Source organism: Lissotriton helveticus, chromosome 11, assembly GCF_964261635.1.
Source record: "Lissotriton helveticus chromosome 11, aLisHel1.1, whole genome shotgun sequence".
Lineage (NCBI taxonomy): Eukaryota > Metazoa > Chordata > Amphibia > Caudata > Salamandridae > Lissotriton > Lissotriton helveticus.
The window spans coordinates 705,660,086-705,681,988 of NC_136072.1; the positions used below are offsets into that span (position 1 = coordinate 705,660,086).

General features: G+C 45.1%; 1 protein-coding gene across 1 annotated transcript in view; it reads right to left on the reverse strand.

Annotated features, from left to right (window-relative positions):
• LOC144791793 (guanylate-binding protein 1-like) overlaps positions 1-21,903 on the reverse strand; it is a 507,850-nt gene that overhangs the window by 135,922 nt on the left and 350,025 nt on the right. Inside the window, exons 8-9 of the mRNA XM_078666562.1 lie at positions 11,143-11,423; positions 10,660-10,872 (exon numbers count right to left, since the gene is read on the reverse strand). Of these exons, the coding sequence (XP_078522688.1) occupies positions 10,660-10,872; positions 11,143-11,423 (494 nt within the window). The remainder of the gene's footprint in view (positions 1-10,659; positions 10,873-11,142; positions 11,424-21,903) is intronic.

The following is a 21,903-nucleotide window of genomic DNA, read 5'->3' on the forward strand; positions in this document are numbered from 1 at the left end:
TCAGAAACACCAAGGAAATCTGTTTAATCAGTTAGTGTTTAGTCTATTTGAGAAAAGCTATCTGATGAATAGCGTCCTTATGGTGTGCATAGGCGGTCTACGCGTTTCGAACCCCTACTAGATGCGGGGGTTCTCATCAGGACCTCGTAACTGTGGGGGAAGAAATGAGATCGGGGTCACTATCTTTGAAACATTACTTATAAGAACAAGCTGCCACGCTTAGGTATGCCTCTTACCTATGGTATGAGTGTGCACCATTGAAACTTTGCAAAAGGCGGAACACTGGACGATGACACACTGTGGGACAAATTAACTCCAAGTAAGCCCCTATGCAAATTGCGGTTCTCTCTGTAGCTCTCAAGAACAACAAAGAAACAGAATTGGACTTACATTTAGTAGAACGTAGTCTCTGGACTCTAATTCTAAAAGGGTGAAGGAACCAGTCAGTTTCAAATGACAGTAGTGTGTGTTTGTCTGTGTGGCGGCGCGGGCCAGCTAGAAATGACTTACTTGGTAAAGGTTCAAGCAAGGAGCACTTCGGATTGGGCGCGAATGAATCTTGGGTCTGCAAGAGGAATAAAACGGGTTTAGGGAGTTGCATCTATGAAGCGCGTAGTAGGTGCTCGGGTGCCTAGTGTGGTGGCCTGTTTACCTTGCGCTCGAAGGCGTCCTGACTCCGTCGGTGTCTGGTTTGGGTCGGCATTCAATAGCTCGAGTAACACGCTCGCTGGCATCAAGAAACCTTTTAGAACGCCGCCTCACTTCCTGGTCACACCGTTTGTGGGAATTGTAGTTCCGGCTGTCAACGTTGCAGGGAACTGTAGTTCGAAATGGCTGTTTCATCTACGCGATTGACTCGGGGCAGAATTCCAAAACGTGACATGCATTTGCCAAACTGCTTGTCTAAGTAAGCCGATACAATTCGGACATTTCATTAAGACCTTCAATTGCCGAATTAAATTTTAGGATGAGCATTGCTTCTCGCTGCAGAAGTTTTTTATCTAAATCTCCGCCTCGTTGATCAATCTCAACCTTTAGTATCACGGTCCATTTCAGATCGGATTCCTTATGATCCAAGGTTTGCCAATGATTCACTAATGGTGCTGTCAGGGACTTCAATCTTATGCGCGATTTATGCTGAGTAATGCGCGTTCTGACTTCCTGATTTGTTTTTCCTATATAAAGGAGGTCACATGGGCACTTAATTCCATAAATCACGTTTCGTGATTTACAGTTGGTAAAAGAGTTGTGTCTCCAATATATATTTTTTTATGTTGAAAGACGGATCCCTCTTCTGTGGAGGAACAACATAGACAGTTTCCACACTTCCTGTGACCCACTACTGGAGGTAGGCCAACATATGATCTTAATGACAATGCTTTTTTCTGTGGCATAGCAGCCCGGACTAAGTGATTGCCCACAGTCCGATTTTTTCGGAAGGCAAATAATGGCTTCACATTGAGTGTTGGGTGTAAATTCTTAATCAAATGCCAATTGCTGGCCACCACTTTTTTAAGCAAATTTGAATTGGGGCAGTATGTCGAGACAAGCACTATTCTGTCCGTTTCCTTTTTTGTTTTTCGTTCTAATAGGCTTTCCCGCGGTGTCCACCACGCCCGTTAGAGCGATCTTTTCAACAATTTTTTGGGGTAACCCCGTTCCAGCAGATTGTTTGTCAATTTAGTTGCATTATCGAAGAAGTCATCTTTGAAATGGCAATTGCGGCGAATCCGTAGATATTGCCCATAGGGCAAGTTGTCTTTCATGCTCCTTGGATGGTTACTTCTGAAGTGGAGAGATTTATTGCGGTCCGTTTCTTTCTTATATAGGGTGGTAACCAGTCCTCCATCAGCTGGGTACACTTCCACATCCAAGAAAGGCATCCTGTACTTTGAAAAGTTCAAACTGAATTGAATCTCCTTTGTGCGATGGTTGAGCCTTAGATGAAATGCTTTTAATTGATCTTCCTGCCCTGTCCACACGAAAAACACGTCATCTATATACCTACTCCAATGTCCGATATATTTGAGATAGGGGTTATCTTTGTAGATGAACGTCTCCTCATATGATGCCATAAACAATACGGTGAGCTCCGGGGTGAATGGGCAACCCATTGCCACTCCATTTATTTGGTAGTAAAAGTCTCAGTTGAAATTAAAAAAATTCTTCTTGAGAGCAAAACTCGCCAGTTTGAGAATGAACTCAGTTGGTACCCAATGGGGTCTTGTTCTTGTATTTAAATAATATTCGAGTATGTGGATTCCATCTTCCTGAGGTATTTGAGTGTACAACGACACTATATCCATCGTTACTAAAAAGTGATGATGCTCTTCAAATTTGATTTCACTAATTTTGTTTATGAAATCTGTAGTATCCTTTAAAAAGGATTTCACCATTTCCATGAAAGGTTACAAAAAATGATCTACAAACTTTGATGCAGGTTCCATGAGAGATTCGCAACCTGAGACGATTGGTCTCCATGGAGGTTGTGTTTCACTTTTTTGGACCTTGGGCAGTATATAGAATAGTGGAATACGTGGATTTTTGATTTTTAAATATTCCATCTCTTTCTTGCCCAAGAATCCTTCCTCAAAACTATCGTTTACAATAGAATAGAGGATATTCTTAAGTTCACTCGTTGGATCTTGGTTTATTTTCAGATAGCATCGTACATCATCCAACTGGCGTTTAACTTCAGCTATATAGAGAGATCTATCCCAAAGGACAATAGCTCCACCTTTATTCCCTTGTTTATGAATCACAGATGTATCGTTTCTTAAATTCGCAAGGGCAATTGACTCATTCTTTGTAGTGTTGAATTTAGTCCATTTTCTCTTTTTTTCCATGTCTGATATTGCTGACAGGAGTGTCCTTTCGAACGTCAGAATTTCCTTTGGGATTTTATTGTTTGGAGGAACAAACGTTGATTTGTTTTTAAGCCCTGTATTCTCAAGTGGTTGTTCAAACGTATTTTCAGCAGAGAAAGCTTTAAGCCGAATTTTTCTGCAAAACTCTAAAGTTTCCATTTTGAGTTTGACAAAATCTGTGAATTGTGATGGCACAAAAGAGAGTCCCTTTTCTAAAATAGTTGTTTCATCTTTAGTTAGTGCTTTTTGAGAGAGGTTAAAAATTGAAGACTTTTTTAATTCTTGTAATTCTGTCTTCTGGTAGACATTTCCCATAGCTGTTGGTTGAAGCGGACTTTGCCCTTGGGTCTTGTCTGGCCTCTCCCTAAAAAAGGTGTTTGATGATTTTGTTGTGCACCTCTTTTATTATTAAATCTGCGAGGTTCCGGGTTTTCGTTCTCACTGCTACTGCCGGACGAGGATGTTTCTGAAAACGTAATATAATTATTCGAAGATCTACCTTGGTATTCCTGCAGATGTCTGCGTGCCTCGGGTCTCGAATAATAATCCGTTTGTAAATATGGGTAGACTTTGTCGGGATTAAAATTATGCTTGTCCTTCTCAAACTGGGTACTCTTCTGGTTGATGGTGTAGTCTCTGAATTCACCTATATCTTTCTCCACCTTTTCCAACAGGGATTTCGCGTCTGTTATTAGTTGATTGGTACTGATTGCTTGCTCCAATTTTAATATTTCCTCCAATTGAGTTTTGGAAAGTCTTTGGGCGGTTTCTACCGTGAGAACCATTAAATCCCGGCTACATTTGGTTTCGATGTAGCTGTATCCTTTTTTGTAAATAGGATCCTCTGTGAATATCACTGGGACATTTCTTATTTGAAGTCCCGCAGGTATAGTTCCTGCTCGAAGGTGCTGTAGTAAAAAATGTCCGTGGAGATCGGTGCGGATCTGTTTTTTCTTTAATCTGACTAGATTGTCGGTCTCCTTCTGATTTTGGGCTGTGACACTTAATGTAGCTGAGGCAAAAAGGGGCGGGGCAGCAAGTAGATTTTTAATATGTTCTTCACTATAAGCAAATGTTTCTGTGTCAGACATACCAAAGTGTAATAGACCTAAAACACGACAAAATGTAACATAAACTGTATAAATTCTTCCAGGGTCCCAACAAACCCCGACACTGACGGAGTCAGGACGCCTTCGAGCGCAAGGTAAACAGGCCACCACACTAGGCACCCGAGCACCTACTACGCGCTTCATAGATGCAACTCCCTAAACCCGTTTTATTCCTCTTGCAGACCCAAGATTCATTCGCGCCCAATCCGAAGTGCTCCTTGCTTGAACCTTTACCAAGTAAGTCATTTTTCGCTGGCCCCGCGCCGCCACACAGACAAACACACACTACTGTCATTTGATTTAATAATAAAAGAGGTGCACAACAAAATCATCAAACACCTTTTTTAGGGAGAGGCCAGACAAGACCCAAGGGCAAAGTCCGCTTCAACCAACAGCCATGGGAAATGTCTACCAGAAGACAGAATTACAAGAATTAAAAAAGTCTTCAATTTTTAACCTCTCTCAAAAAACACTAACTAAAGATGAAACAACTATTTTAGAAAAGGGACTCTCTTTTGTGCATTCACAATTCACAGATTTTGTCAAACTCAAAATGGAAACTTTAGAGTTTTGCAGACAAATTCGGCTTAAAGCTTACTTTGCTGAAAATACGTTTGAACAACCACTTGAGAATACAGGGCTGGAGGTACACAATTGTCTCATCTCCTGGAAGCTGAGGGCTGCATATCTGGAAAGGACCTGTGGAGGGTCACTAACCACAAAGGGAGTCACTGAGGCCTCTCCTGTGGTAGACATGCTTTCTAGTGAGGTGTAAGGGGTGCACTTACCTACACTATGGGGTTTCCTACTGATCCCTTGCTAAGAGTTGTAGTCAGGGTGTGCTAGGCCCTTTCTACTACAACAGCTGGTTCAGTAGAACTCAGAGTATTTCTAAGCTTGTTATATGTACCTATGTTACCTTATGTGATCTTTCAAATGATATTTCAAGATTATATTTGGTAAAAACAACAGCAAGCTCAAATCCCAACCGCTGCACACCAATGTGAGAAGTTGGCCTGATATATGATGCTCACTAGTTCTAGTGATCACCTTGTATCAGTCCAAACAACCCTTATGGTGATTGGTTGTAAGTCAACCTTATAGACCAGCTATCCCCCATGTAACGCTGGCGTTGCACTTAGCTGAGGTCACCTGTCCTGATCTACACCTGTCCTGTCCCATGGGCACCTGATTTGTCGGGAGCCCTTGTCTTTGCCCCAATCCGTGGCCAGGGTTGGTCTTCACACCATTCTAGTTAAATATAATCCATGTGGTATGTCCTTGTACTATTTCCCTTTTCACACCCTTCCCAGGTACCAATGTCTAAAGTTGTTATTGTGATTTTTTACGAGCTTTATATCTTATTGATTGTCTTCTTATTTGTAAAATTTATGGTCACTGTCATGTGGCCTGACTCCACAAAATTTACTTAGATAAAACGTTTACATCTTTCCCCGAGTCTGTGGTTTATTTCAGGGAAGGCTAAATTATTAAATGCTACTTAATTATGCTAACTCCTTTTTCGATCCCTAGGACTTATAGCATAGGTGACAAAGGATTGGTAAGCCATGGTTTACGGGTATAAGTCCTAAAAGGACCTAAAGTACTGATAGGGAACAAAATTAATAAAACAGAAAAGCAGGACTGCTAGTTCAAAGTGTGAATCTTTATGGGCCCAGGTGAGTATGGTAAAATTGAGCTGGTGGTCCCACGCTCTATCAGTGGGACCCTCTATTTTTTCCCTTGAACTACATTTGGAACCATGGCGATTTTGACATCACTTTATATGCACAGTTCCCCATTGGTATCAGCCTCTATGTTTCCTCCTAAGTTTGAGAAGTTGGCCTGATATATGATGCTCACTAGTTCTAGTGATCACCTTGTATCAGTCCAAACAACCCTTATGGTGATTGGTTGTAAGTCAACCTTATAGACCAGCTATCCTAATGGCAGCATGGACAAAGCAGTCTTAGGCTAAACTCTTTTGGCATGTGAAGCCAGCTGTTTTACCACATTTAACCCTTTGAATACCAGATGAAAGGACACCACACAGGTTGTTATAAAAATAAACAGTATATTTATAAATAACAAACACCTCTGAACTCTTTATGAGATCAGAGGGCTAAGCACATGACAATCTCTTAGGTAAAATACGATAAGTTGCACAAAATTACAATGGTGCCCTAGGGGCACGGCAAACCATATACTAAGTAAATGCTATAAGGAAATCAATAGAAGGAATGGAGCTGTCCAGAGGCTGTAGGTTCGCTGGGACTACACTACCCTAACTTTAGGTAAGTAATGGGAGGCCCACGGAACACGTGTGCAGAGTGTGAACTCACACGCGGGATGCGTAACAACGTCTATGGACAGTACAGTTCAAGAAAAAGGTGAGTACGGACAATCCTGACTAGTTAGGACTAAAACAACTGTGAATCTAGACACTAGGAGAGTCAATCTACCCTTAAGCACCGAAATGCTCTTGTTACCTCACCCACGGGCTGCGGGTGCATAGGTGCGAAGTTGTGTCGGGTTTCTGCGTTGAAGTCTATGGAGCCTGAAAGAAAAGATGCTGCAGGCGACCAGGAGGAAGATGTCCGGTGTGATCCAAGGGTGGATCAGGAATGCTGAAGACCTGAAAGCAGAGGGGACAATGTTCAAAGTCACTAGCCAGTGACTGGAGTGGAACCAGGAAGGAACCAGATGCTGTCATCGCCATCAGGTGAAGAGTGGACGCTTGACTCTGCAGCCACGTGGACCAGGAGGTGTCTTGGATGACCAGGATGGAGGCATGAGCTCTCCCACGCAGGCTGTAGCTGTCGGCGGTGTTGGTTCCGGATTCGGCATCAACAGGCCTTAGCAAAGGCAACCCGCGCGGTGAGTGGAATAGGCGTTTGGTGCGGACCAGGAGGGTCCGGGGTACTTCTCTTTTGGAAGGAAGCAAGGGCCAGTCTAGAGCAACCAGACCAGCAGTGTAGTTTTCAAGGATCGTCGTCTAGGGGGCCACTAGCCAGCCGGCAAGTGACCAGACAACGCATCGAGCAGCAAACAGGCAGAAGGGCCCCACGCAGATCTCGTGGATGCTGGAGGGCTGATCTTCGGTGCAGGAGCTGCTCGGGGCTGGGGCTTCTCAATCCCCAAAGCACTTCGTCGAGGTTACCTCAGAAGTCATGCTGGAAGCGAAGTGCAGTTTCTCCAAGATGGGCGGTCCCACGTGTCTCGTCGCACCCACCGATCTCAGCTGTGCTGCAGATGTGAGTTGAGGTCGGAGAGGTCTGGGAATCCGGGTCTCGTCGGGCTCTGAAGTCTGGATACTCGAGGGAAGACGACAAAGTGAAGCCGTTGGACGCTTAATGCCTGCTGGTGCAGGGTGGACACTCCTTGCCCACAAGGGAGATTTCTTCAGTCTTCTGTGGAGCAGAACGTCGAAATCCAGAGTTTCTTCTTGTAAAGTTTCAAGTCAGGATTAATCTAATTTGGAATGGGACCAGCTCCTACCTTTATTCTCCTAAAGGGGGCTGTACTGGTGGCTAGGTCCCTCCCCTGGGAGGGACCAGGAAGGGGGGTGGTTCCACCCCCTATCCTTTGTCCGGTTTCGCGCCAGGACTGGGGCTGGAGTGCCCCAGCAACTGGTTTGAACCGGTGTATGCACAGGGCACCTTGTGTGCCCCAGGCATGTCTCATTCCTTTCAGGCCCCCCTACCCCAATACACAAAATCCTGTCTGGGGTGGTGCTAGCACCTCCCAAGGCAGGAAACCCTTTGTCCAGGCCTCCCTCGCTGGATGGACTCCCAGCAGCAGGAGGTCAGACTTGTGTCTGTGGTGGCAGCATCCATTTTGTGATCCTGAGGCTCGAGTTAACTTTAACGGGGTTCACAGTTACATACATGTCGTGTCCCTCTAGAAGGGTGGAATGCTACCCCCGTCGCCAGAATTGGCGAGGGGGTAGTATTCCAATTTGTATGACACCTTACTCGACATGTTTTGATAATGTTATACCAGAGTTAGCATTCAACCGCAAGGATTATAATGCACTTAAGAGTATAAGGTATAGCGTTATCATGGAACAGCTATAAGGACTTGGTTCCGCAAGCTGCAGACAGGCTCAGCTCATGCTAGAGCACCATCTCACATAATTCCAAGCACTCTGCCTTCAGGATTGATAAGGCCTGCCACAGGAGTGACTGATAGGAATATATGTGTCCATTTTGGGGTTAGATATAGGTAACTATATCTACAGCAAAGGGTGATTACACCACCTTGCCCCAGCTGTCTTACCAGCCAGTTGTGTGTGTTTAGATGGCCAGCCAGGGGTGGCATAATACATGCTTCAGCTCCTGGTAGGCCTTGGGTACACCTATGCCCTGGGTACCTAAGGTACACTGTACAGGGACTGATAAGGTGGCCCAGTACCAATTGGTAAATGCACCTAAAGTACATGGATGTCAATTTAGAGAGAGAACAGCTAGGCTGTGGGTCTGATTAGCAGGCCCACAGCCAGGGAAAGTCATAAACCAGTGAAGCAAAAAGCAAAAATCTGGGGTGACCATAGGATTGCAGACCCCACTCTCCTACACTAAGATTTATGGCAATTGAGAAGTATCATGAAACCAATATCCAAGTACCAGATTGAAACCATAGACTTTACTCACTTTGTTTTCCTTTGAGCGTCATATTGAAATTGTGTGCATTATATAACCTGGTATGTATGTGGTTTGCCTACAGTGATATATTAAGGGTAAGGAGGAAGGTCATATGTCTAATGTGTGAATGTATACCTTGTAGATTACATATACGGAGATGAAGCTTTCCCTATGTTGACGATGTATGTGGAAGTCCTGTCAGACACCAAGGTATATAAGAGGATTAGCGAGAACATATGAGAGTAGGATATTATTGTTTGTTATTTCATCGTGATTATCTTTTGTCTTACGGGATCCCTTTCCCCGCTGTTCCCTTCCTCTCCTTCCCTCGCCTGATCGCCCTAATACTCTGCAGTTGTAATTCAGAGTTGGTGATGTCAGGTGGTGGACCCCTTATTGCTTCAACTGGATCCTGAGGAGTTCGATCTCTAGATAAGAGATCCCTGACAATATATGTGGACTTAGGTAGAGAAAATCTAGACTTGCCAGCCAATATTCTATTTTCGATGTTCTGTCCCATTAATTTTGTTTATTCTATACTGAGGGGCACACTGCTTTAGACAAGGACAATTGGTTTTAACAACAAGGGGATCGAAAAATTTGGTCAGGGACCTTTGGGCGTATTAATTTTATATGAATAGTAATAGAGGTAAGGATAAATATAGACATGCAATGAGGTCTATATAAATGTTCTGTCTATCCAGACAAATAATTTTTTAATATATTTATATTAAAGAAAGATCAAACACAAAAAACATAGAAGTGGGGATACATTTGTCATGAAAAATAAAAACTGAATAAGAAGGCTCAGCCGTTTACAAGGGCTTGGATTCAAATATAGAGTTGTCCAAGCCAATACAAAGAGCAACACAATAGCACAATACAATGAACAATTATGAGAGTATCAATGTGTACAGAGGCGACGACGTGTCAATCGCATTTAACTTGATACCGGCATCATCATCAGGACATAAGTTTATATGCCTGAGACCAATGCCTGTAAAATGATCATGTAAGTATCCCCTATCCTGGAATGGACTGGGAGAAACTGGTATGGCAGGTGCAGGGGAGCATGCCACAAGAAACCCTTAAGGTGTTCCGGTGGGTCATATAATGATGTAGTTCTGAATGTCCAAGAATGGAGGACCCGTAAAATAAATAATCCAATCCGACACTCCTGTGAGTGATATAGAATCAGGGGGGTTCCCTTGGGCACAGATTCCCTTCATATGTGTTGGGACAGGTCCTCTGTGTGTCTATTCCAGAACTTAGGGGGGAGTCCCTATTTATTCCCCTATTATTGTTACTGCTTCCAGCCTCCCCTGTGCCGCTGCGGGTGCACTTTGTGTGCTAAGTTGGATTCCCCTTTGCCCTGAGCCTACCACCAGGCTTCCCACAACTTTGTGGCTGCTCATGAGCAGACACCAACCAGAGGCTCACTACCCCCCACCGAATAACATTGGGCCTCAGCACTCTGCACCCGGCTGACTTAGTGCCGCTGAGGGTGCTTTGAGAGTGCATCTTCGACCCTGGGGAAACCCTGGGTCTAACCCCGGAAACCCAATTCCCCCAAACAAATACTTACCTGTAAACCAATAACTTCATTTCCTCCCATAGGATTGCATTGGCTGCTTTTCTTTGAAAATTCATTTGAGTGGAGTTGGTTTGTATGAAAACTTAAAAAACTGGTAATATAAATAAACTGTATTACTTACCTTTTGTCCAGGAGATGTCCCAGTGTGATGTCTATACATATTACACTGGTTAGCAAAAGTAACTTAAAAGTAATGCAAGAAGTGTTCTGTAAAGTAACTAAAAAGTAATTTCAAACTGTTCCCATCAGAACAGTTTATACAAAATTAAAGTGAACCTTTATAAGTAATATATATATAATACAGCACTTGCGATTGTGCATGTTATTATGGACCGAAAGAACATGTTAATTCCTTCCTAGGGCTATACAATTTAAATATTCATAACAGGCTAAAAACGTATAGAACACAGGGATTATGTGATGCTCCAATAGGTTATCATCCATACCTTTATCCCTTTGCCAGGAGTCTGTCTGTATTGTTCTGTTACTCTCTTTTGGTCCTCGACAAATTGTAGATATCCTCCTGCCTTTGAGTAAACCCCACCTGACAGATTCTTTTGCATGGTCGTTGAAAGCTTCTGGAGCAGATCTCTGCAGATATCAGTGGACAACTGCTCATTCTCTGCACAAAACTTTTCACATCTGTCTTTTACCATTTCCTGCATGAACAGCAAATGTGATAATTAACAGGGGGTGTGGTATGTTCCGGATATACACAGTAGGTGCAATGTTTTTTCTTCAAGTCCAGGAATAAATACATCGTCATTATTTGTTGATATTGTGATGCACAATTAAATAGGGGAGAAACGGAGCAAACAGTGCTAATGAAAATTTGAAACTTCTACTACAATAGGATTGATGTTGCCTCTTCAGACCTGCAATAACAGATGACAAAAAACACAAACAAATTGGCTGATTCATGAAATTACCCCCAGTTGCTTCTGAAACTTCCGACCTTCATCCTTAAAGGAGCTCTCCATGAAGATTTTTATGGCCTCTTTCTCACACTCAACGTGAAGGTCTAGGAACACCTTCATTGTCGCGGTTGGGAATTTCGCTCGTTCCCTCATCTGCTTCTCATAGTGCACAAAAGCCTCCTGGACTGCTGCAGAGTTCTCCATCTGTGCCAGAACAAGCACAGCGCTCTCTATGCAAGGCACAGTCCCGCTGCGAATGGCATCCACGTAAGTCACTGCCAGATTTGCCAAAACTGAAAGAAACCCATAACTTCAAATCATAGGCACCTTGAAAACTGATGTACAATTATTTTGATCTCACAAATTCGACATCATCATTTAGTTGAGAGAAGGGTCAGCATCAACACTGCACTACTGTGATAATCTAAGGCGCAGCCATCATAACAAGAGATACCTTCAAAGGTGTAAGCCCCATCCTTAACTACCTCAAATACCCTTCCACCCAACTGACCAACTCCTTTCTTGACTTCTCTCAATCTCCAACTGGAGGAAGAAAGAGCATCACAGTCCAAAACAACACAAGTACTGATAAGTACCACCACAGGAGACTCTTATTGTAATAGAATCAAGGTACTAAATCTTGTAGGATACGTCCAATCTCTGTTTTTCATGACCCTGTATGTAAGAGCCAGACAAACTGCCAACAGTCTCTATTCTGTATGCAATCGTGTCCCAGATTTTCAGTTGCCAATTCAACTGTTTCTTGGAGATATTGTTATGTAGCCACCGTAGGCTGGCCATATACATGGGACTGTGCTAGGCCCGATGTCAAGTGACCATGTTAGCATCACAAGGCCTATCTTGCCTCTTATCAAAGCCAGGTCGTAAAACAAAATGAAGAAATGAAGACAAGCATTTGCAATGCAATAGGTCTCGCATTAGGAAAGTTTGAGCTATTGGTATTGCAAATGACAAATTTTTTCTTTATGTGTTGGTTTTGAAAATAGCTAAATGAATAGCTTTGTCATTTACAATGCCAATAGTTCTAACTTTTGCAAATGTGACACCTATAGCATTTGTAATGCAACATGTTTTGTATTTACGTGACGTAGATATATGGATATTACAAATAAGAATGGCTTTTAATTTTTTTAAATAATTAATACTTAATTAAAAGTGTCAGGCTTGTACTTGTCCTTTAGTGACATAGGATAACCAATCTAGCAATGCCCAAAGCAATTGCCAATCATCTTACATGTTTTGTTAGTGCAGGTAAAAATGAAACATCATGCAGCAGCGCCATGCAGGCAGGGGGCATATGAAAGGCAGCTTTCAAACAGCCCCATACCTAAAGCCAGTATTCGTCAAGTTTCGTGCCGTCCCACAGATGTGCACCATATTACTGTTGGGTTCCGCGCCTCTCCAATGTCTGAAATCATTACAAAGTTTAGCCCTGCATAGTTTCTCTGGTGAACAGTGCCAGCGGCGGACAGTCTTCAAAAAGCTATATTTTAGCAAGCTACACTGAACCCTTTAACGTAATCTGCTAGTCTTGTTTCCCACCCTCTTTCACGCAGTGTTTCCCCCCATGTGAACGGTGTGTATGTTGGGCTGGGGAAAACACAGTGATTAATCAGGGTGGCAGATAACCTCCAGTATATGGACACAATCTGTCACCTCGCCCTTGGAGTGTGTTAGCCACGAAAGACAACAAGAACAAGCCTGTTGGCTTTGCCAATGCAAGTTGGGCCCGTTCATTCCTATGGGATGTTCAAAGACACGGTATTTTCAGATCACGCTGTTGACTGTGACTGCAATTATGTGGCTGTTTTCAATCATTTTAAACAAAAGTAAGCTAATGCACATAAACAGACTATGCAGGTGTTCTGAAAGTTTGAGTGTTTGCCATTTATTGCAGTATTATCCCTGTACCTGTGTTTGGTACACTTTTGTAACTTGCACACGTCACTTCTCTCGTGTAACACACTGTTTGCTACCTCTCACATTTTGTTTGCCTTAGATACTTTCACAAGTGCCACCATTGCCTACGTAACGTTTGTTTTTGTGCTGGAGTGTTTGCCTTTTATTGCAGTATTAAACGCTTTTGTAACCTGCATACATATCACTTTTTCCTCCTGGAATGTACCGATTGCTACCTCTTGTTTTTTGGTTGCCCACTATTGTCACTTTTGATTCATGTAACTTGACGTTTGCCTTAATTTGTTCACTTGTAATTTCCTCCTCATGTATCATTACTGTTCCTATTGCTCAGCGCTCCGACACCTTCGGGTGAAGTCCGCGCTATTTAACATCGCTTAAATAAATAAAAAATACGAGGGAGTGGGAACTGTGTGACTATATATAAACACGCATAAATACAATGAAATAAATAATGATGTGCCTGCTGGACCTGGCATGGCCTGGGGCAGAGGCTGGTGTCCTACCTTTGAAGTGCTGCGTCACCGTGTCTCCGCAAGGGCTGGGGCTGGGCACTGCAGCAAGTTCACTGTGGTGTGGGGCCTGGGTGGGCGGCATCGGCCGGCAGCAGCAGTGTGACACACGACGAGTGTCAAGTCACTTGCGAGTCCTCCTCCCGACCTCCGCCCGGCCGCACCGTCACCGCACAGACCGTCCGCCCGCTATGAAAGAGAGAGTGCTCACAGTCACACCACGTTGTCAGGTGGTCAGCCCCCCGCATATATGGGAAGCTTGCGGGGGCTGACCAACAACTGCTGTCCAGGGCCGTCATTAATAGCCCAATCTGGCAACAACAACTTGCCCCGAGCGTGAACAGGACTTCCGTAATCAACAGGGGCTGCTGGAGGGAGGAGCAAAGTTAGGGGATCCAATAGCCTGGTACTGGGAGGACTTCGAGGGACGTCACTGCATCCGCCGAAGTAGGCGCCTGGGCGCTCAGCGGGAAAATAAGTTACGGAAGGCGATGAGCTGACTCAGAGGCAAGTGAACTTTGGAATAATACCAAGAAAGCAGAGGGCGGCGGCGGCGTGTGTGTCTGTGTGTGTGCAGGGGGGTGGGGGACGGCAGCGTGTGTATGTGTGCGCGCGCCTGTGTGTGTATGTGTGCATGCAGAGGGGTGGGGGCTGGCTGTGTCTGTGCGCCGTTAATGCATGCGAGAGCATGTGTGCAGGGGGGTGAGGGGGTGGGGGTGGCAGCGTGTGTATGTGTGCGCGCGCCTGTGTGTGTATGCAGAGGGGTGGGGGCTGGCTGTGTCTGTATGCCGCTAATGCATGCGAGAGCAGGTGTTCGTCTGCGCAAGCGCAGGTCAGACGCGCGCTCCCGAGGTCAAAACTGACTAGGAAAATGCGCGCGTCTGACTGTTGTCCACATTCCCAAAAACGGATCACAATAGTTGTCGAAGCCGACTGCAATCAATGCTTACGCATTGAATGCAGGTCGTGCTTCGACCTAAAAAAGGGTTCAATAATATTTGTAAAAACCAATGTGGGTCCTAGTTATCCATTATTAAAATAAGCGGTATCTAGACGAGATGTTGCTTGCACACACAAAAAACCTATATGTAAGGCTCTACACAAGAACACTTTGCCTCTGGAGTGTTACTGTAAGATGGGCCCCAAATGTGTCTGATATACGCTACTCTCTTTGGCATTATTAAGAATGAAGCACAATTTTTATCTGTACATGTCCAACATATACTTCACCACAGAAATATTGGTGAAAGCCTCTACACTTGGAATTCAAAGCAGTGAGTAAGAAGCATGGAACCCAACTATATAACAATACTGAAAGTTTCAAAATGCAATACTGTACTGGTAATTATATTTTGAGAGCTTGGAATCTGAAAAAGTCAACTTTATTTCTTATGTTTATATGCTTCAGTGAAAATTATAGTTCTTACTATTGCAACCATTTGGTAAATATTTTAAAAAGAATCATTATATAGAATAAAATTAGGAGGTCTAAAATTGTCCTCAATACGAAGGTCTTGGGTTGCACATGGTTCTCCATTTCGTTTTACAGGAGGAGTCACACTACGTTCCGACGGGGATGGGGGGCGGGGGGCAAACAGGGGCTACGGGGCCCCAGTGGGCCCCAGTCATGGAGGTTGTGGTTGTTTGCCTCTGGTGTCCTGTTATCTTACCTACTATAGTTCTGCACACAGGGCCAACAACCATTTCGTCACTAGATTCCAAGTGAGGTAGTGTGAAGGATGCTCAAGCTCGGACCTCAACAATCACAAGGCAATAAACACATGCCCAAAACAGTGCTACGCCTTCATGAAAGATAGTCCTTTAATACAAACTAGAACATAATATATATAAACACAACTAAATACAATATTGTGTCCCTGGGTGCTATCAGGCACTACATCTTTATTCACTATCTCCCCCTTCTTATCTAAGTGGTCCCTCCCCTCAGAGTAAAATATATTAGCATGATTTGAGCTCAGGTACACTTCTCACTATTTGACAGGCTTGCACTGAGCCTCTTATGGCTTAGCCTCAAGTTTCTTAACACATGCGATGGATCTGTTCTCAAACTGAGTATCTGGTTTCATCCTCAGCCTGCTCGCCTCCCTCTCTTCTGAAACATGGCTCGCCAGCAGGCAGTTCGGTTGGCATGTTCCACAACTGCTGTTGCCTGCCTGGAAGATGCGGAGTGGGAAGTTCTAATTCACTGCAGGTAGTTGAAGCTCTGAAAGGGCCAGCCAGTGAAGGTTCTCACTGGCTGGTTCTTCTGCTAACAATGCGGCCATGTACGGACCAAGTCTGTGATGATGATGATGTGACCAAGTTGAGGTGGATTTAGTGATGATGTGGGAACATATAGGCTGATACTCCTAGTGACAATGTGGCTATGCACAGGCAGATACATTTGTGATGATGCGTCAACAAACAAACCTTTACGCCCCTAATGACGCAGCTCCTACCAGAAACTTACTCCTGCAGGCTCCTTTGCTCTCTCAGAAGACAGGAATGCTTCTAGTGGCTTCAGGTCAGGTAAAAAGCTTTTCTGGCAAGAGGTCATACTCAGGTAATGTCCTCTCACTTCTAGGAAGCTGGTTAGCAGACAGACAAGAGAAATGGAGGCACAGCAGTCCTCTCAGCACTATGCAGAGCATTTCCTACCTTGGTCATAAAAAACATGCTACTAGAAAAACAAGTGGGGTATTGAGGAGCTACTTTTATAAGGCAACATCAGACAGGAGCTGGGAATACACTGTCTGCATCTTTAGGATAGGCTTGGGTTATTATTTTATTTTGAAAGTTTTATATAGCGCGAACAAGATCTTTGCAGATATCAGAGCGCTTTACAGACGAAAGGAGCAACCTGTGAGTAAATAACAATTGGGGTGAGGAAGGTACATGCGGGAGCATAGTCAGACCGATACATCAATAAAAATACAAGTACAAATACGTGGTAGCGTAAACACTCAGGTAGGTCAATAACACGAGTCATTCCAAAATGCGAAAAGATCAGTGGAGCTGAATGGTACAGTGCCTGTAAATATCATCCCCAGTAATAATTCAAGTGTATTTAGCCATGAGGATAGCTTTTACTTCTTTCTTAAAAAGTATGGTAGAGGAGATGAGCCTTGTTTCAGGGGGGAGTGAGTTCCAGATCCTGGGTGCCATTCCTGAAAAGGAGCGTTTATAGTTTTTTTCCTTGCGGAATCTTTGGGGCTTTAGCAAGAGATTGTTTGTGCCTCTAGTGTTTCAGGAGCCTCCAGAAATCGTCAGCTTCTGGGCGAGGTATCCGGGTGAGCTCAGGTGGACAGCCTTGTGTGTCATGCAGGCGATTTTCAGCTGTATTCTGGCTTCAAAAGGCAGCCAGTTCAGGGCTTTCAGGTCAGGGGAAATGTGTGAGTGTTTTTTAGATCCAGTGATGAGTCTCGCTGCGGCGTTTAGAGAAGCTCTTATGGGTGCCGTAGTAGTTAGGGGGAGACCGCAGAGGGCAATGCTGCCGTAATCTATTCGAGGGATGACTAGTGCTTGTACCGCAGTTTGAAAATCTTTGGCTGGAAGGAAGGGTTTGAGTTTCCTTAAGGTATTGCTCTGGTAGTTCGCACCCTTAGTTGCTTTGTTGATGTGTTCCTGCATGTTGAGGTTGGTGTCAAGTGTTATGCCTAGAGATTTTGCTGAGTCCACGATGGTGGGATGAACATTGAGTGCGGTTAGGTGTTTAAGCCAGATTTGTGCGGTAGTGAGCTTCGCAGGAGGTGAGATCAAGAGGAACTCTGTTTTGAGAGCATTGAGTTTGAGATGATTAGCGGCCAGCCAGGATTGGGTGCTTCTGATCGTTGAGTTTAAAAGCATAATGTCTTTGGGTGATTGTAATTTGAGATAAAGTTGGGTGTCATCGGCGTACATGTGGAAGTGAACATTGGATGCTTGTAGCAAGGTGGTGAGAGGTTCCATAACTAGGTTAAACAAAGTTGGGGATAGGGAGGATCCTTGTGGGACGCCTAGCGATACAGGTATAGTCGAAGACATCAAGTTGTTACTCTTGAATTTCTGCGATCTGTTGTGTAGAAAGGACGTGAACCACTTGAGCACAGTTCCAGATATACCCATTCTTGTGTTTAATACATCCAGTAAGTTCTCATGTTTGACGGTGTTGAATGCAGAAGAGAGATCAAGAAGGATAAGGAGGCAGGTATCGTTTTGATCTAGGATTTGAAGGGCGTCATCAATTATGTGAGTCATAGCAGTTTCTGTACTGTGATCTGCTCTGAAGCCTGATTGATGAGGGTTGAGTAGATCAAACTGATTAATGTGTTTAGTCAATTGTATTTGTGCGCATTTTTCCAACAATTTGGCAAGAGTCGGAATATTGGTAATGGGACGGTAATTATTTAGATCAGAGGGGTCGGCTGTAGATTTCTTTAGTAGAGGTGTGACTTGTCCAACTTTGAGGGAGTCGGGGATGGTCCCTTGCTGAAGTGAACTGTTGATAATTTTAGTCCAGAGTGGGAGGAGCGACGGGGTAAGGTCTTTGACAGCGTTGGCAGGAAGGGGGTCCGTGAGGTGATTGGCTGGTTTCACAGTGCTGAGAAGTCTACCAATTTCTTCTTCTGAATAGGTGACAAAGGATGACCATGTGGCGTTGTTTTTTGGTTCAGTGGGTGCTGTACATTGGGGTTTGGGGTAGAGACTTACGTCAATGAGGAGATCGTTCTTTATGTTGTCGGTTTTTTGGATAAAGAAAGAGGCGAAGTCTTCACAGGAGGGTGCTTCGCCCAAAGTACTGAGTGGTTGGGGTTGTTCCTTGGATTGTGTTCTGATTAGTTCAAACGGCTTTCTCGGACGATTTTTGGCTTGGTCCAGCTGACGGCTGAAGAAATCTGATTTTGAGCGTTTTATTTTCCTGAAGTAGGCATTTCTCTTTTTCTTCAGTGTTTTTAAGTGCAGTGCGGAGGGAGCTGATCTCCAGGTACGCTCTGCCATTCGCATGGCCCGTCTATCGTCATTAGGACTCCCATCGTACCAAGGATTGGACATTTTTGTGGAGGCTCTTTTTAACTGCATAGGTGCAGCTTCGTTAACTATAGAGGTCATAGCGTTGAGATAGTGCTCCGTCAAGGATTGGACATCCGTAACGCCAGTAGGAGGCAGTAAGAGGTTGCAGCTGTTGGGGGGTAGAGAGTTTGGGTTGAGTTTTTTTAGGTCTCTTTTCCAGACTTTGGGCTTGCAGGATTGAACCGGGTTAAATTTGACTTTTTCATTGATGAAGAATGTGACAATATGATGATCTGACCAGTCACAGGGTTGGATAGATTCGAGTTGGATAGAGTCCTCTTTGGAGATGATAAGGTCAGTGATAGAACCTTTCTCGTGGGTCGGGCTGTTGCATATTTGGGTGAGGTCAAGGGCATCAAGGAAGTTTTTAAGACTATTTACCACCGCGTCATTATGATCGTTCCAGTGGAGGTTGAAGTCACCAAGGTATATTTGTGTGAGTTGTCGCCCTGAATTGGTTGTGATCAGATCCATGATTTGTTGCGAGAAGGTAAGGTTGTCCCCTGGTGGGTGGTAAATGCCGTGAAGAGAGCATATCAGTTTGCCCTCACTGATAATATCGAGGCAGATGTATTCACAGGAGGTTGGGGAGGGTAGGGAGGGAGAGGTTACTTTCAGGACAGAGAGGTTACTCCTGTGTATACATGCGATTCCACCACCTTTTTGACCAACCCTGTCTAGTCTAGTGATGTGGTAGTTGGGGGGAACCAGTATGTCCATTATAGGTGTAGAAGATTCAGTTAGCCACGTTTCAGTCATGATGATTAGGTCAAGGTCCAGTGATAAGATGAGATCAACAATTGCAGAGGAGTGCCTAGAGGCCGATCTGCAGTTGAGGAGGGTGCATTTGAGACGGGGTGTGTCGAGAGTGGAAGGGGGTTCTAGGTAGAGGGGGACTTTTCTCAGGTTACTAAGGATAGAAATTCTGTTGTTAAGTGTGGGGGGTCTAAGGGGGTTTGGAAGAATCGTTGGAATGGCGCGGAGGGTGGTGGGTATGTTGTTAAGGGGAGATGGGTCGTAGGAGCGGAGGAGGGTGACTGTGTCAAGTTCCGATAGTGGGTTACAGGAGCGCTGGGGACGTTTTTCACGATTGCGAACAGGGATTGAGGTCCAGTGCGGGGGGCGTTGGTTGCGAATGTAATAGCGAGAGTCAGCCGACCGGGTGGAGGTCCTGCTAGGTAGGGTGGTGCTGGTGAAGGCGGGTGAGGGGTGTCTGGGGTGTGTGCAGAGTAATTGTTTGATGGTGTGAATGTCTTCTTTGAGCTTGAGGAGGGTGGTGGGTGAGGAGTGACTGGAATGTGTACAGAGTAGTTGTTTGATGATGTGAATGTCTTCTTTGAGCTGGAGGAGGGAGGCCATAACGTAGTCTAGTGTGGGATGTGTGTTGGTGGTGGGGATTGGAGGGTTAGGGGTGGATGACATAGGGGGGAGGTTGGAGGTATGGAAGAGGATATTGGTAGTAGGTGGAGAGTGCATGGTGGAGGATGGGCGTATGTTAGTGGTGATGGGGCGCATGTAGGGTAGTGGGGGGTGAGAATGGGAGGGGAAGTGTGATTGTATGTAATTCTTTTTTGAGGAGGCGGAGTTGAGTTGATAGAGGCGTGTTCTGTGTGGTTAGTTAATGGGTGGACGTGGGGGCTGAGAATGGGGGGGGGTAAAGGGTGGGGTTTGTCTGTGTGCGTGTCGGTCTGGTGCTGAACTCGGTTAGGCGGATTGTGGGTGGGAGCTGTGGTGCCATGGGTGAAAAGAATGGGAATGTGGGCTGGTGAAAGGGGGGAGGGGGTACGGTTGGTGTAAGTGGGGGAAAGCTCTATGTCTGTGATTGAGGGGTGTGGGGTAGCAACAGTAGATGGGTGCATGACTAAGGTGCCGATGGCAGAGGCGAGGTGTGTGTCGTTTTGGGGCTGAGATAGGTTAGAGGCGTTGTGGTCGGGGGCTGTGGTGTCCGGGGTGAAAGGAATGGGAGTGGTATGAATGGAGGTCAGGGTGTTGGTGGGGAGGGAGCGGGTGCGGCTGGTCAATGTGGGTGAGAGATTTAAGTCTGTGATTGAGGATTGTGAGGTGGCTGCATTGGGTGTGTGGATGACGGAGGTGCCGGGGGTAGAGGAGAGGTGCGTGTCGTTGTGGGAAGGGGGAGTTAAATTAAGAGAGAAGGTATGTACTGCGTAGTTAGTAAGAGGGTAGTGGGGACTGAGAATGGGGGGGCATAAAGGGTGGGATTTGTCATTGTCAGTGTCGTACTGGTGTTGAGCTAGTGTAGATGTGTTGTGGGTGGGAGCTGTGATGACAGGGGGGAGAGGATTGTTGATGGTATGCGTGGCTGTCCGAGGTTTGGTAGGGGGGGTGGGAGTGCGAGTGGTGTATGAGAGGGAGAGATCTATGTCTGTCCTTGAATCGTGTGTGGTAGCTGCCTGGTGTTGAACTGGGATAGAGGGGTTGTGGAAGGGGGCTGAGAAGTCTGGGGTGGTCGGAGTGTCCCTGAGTGAGGAGTGTGTGTTAGCTACCTGGTGCTGCGGTGTGTTAGCGGTGTTATGGGTGGAGGAAGCTGTGAAGTCAGGGGCGGTAGGACCTTGTGTGATATGAGTGTAGGTCCGCGGATTGGAGAGGTGTTCCTTGAGAGTGGGGAACAGGTTATCTAGTAGGTTCAGGTTCCTATCTGTGGATTGAAATAGAACTATCCCGTTATTGTAGATAGTGATGGTAGCTCTGCCTGGGAAGACTAGGGAGGATGCGATGGAGAGAGTAAGGCTATGAGCTGATTTCCTGGTCGTGGAGATGTTGAGTAAGGTGAGGAACGCTTTTCTCCATTGGGCTCTGCGCGTGGTGTGGAAGATGATGTCGGTCTTCAGGGGTCCATTGACCGATGAGTGGTAGGTGTCTGCAAAGGGTGTTTCAGGGTGGGACCTCAGGAGGTTATGTTTAAAGCGTTTAGCGGCTTTTTTGGTGAGTGTGGATGGATAGTTGATTTTATGTGTGTGCTTGCCAATTGGATCCATTTTGGGATTGATATTTAGGTGGGTATGGGAGGGTGAGCGATAACATGGGACAAAAGTGACATTAGTGAGCAACTCCCATAACCAAAATATAAGAGGTAGCAATTGGTGCAGTCCAGAAATAAAAAGTGAAAATGGGTGCAGCTTACCAATAAAATGTACAAAGTATCTGGGGTGACAGTAGTGCGATGCCAGAATAAAAAGTGAGCTGGGTGTCGCTTACAAAAAATGTGCAGTATACAAGTAGAAGTGTACTACTGGTGGTAAAAAAGGAACACAAT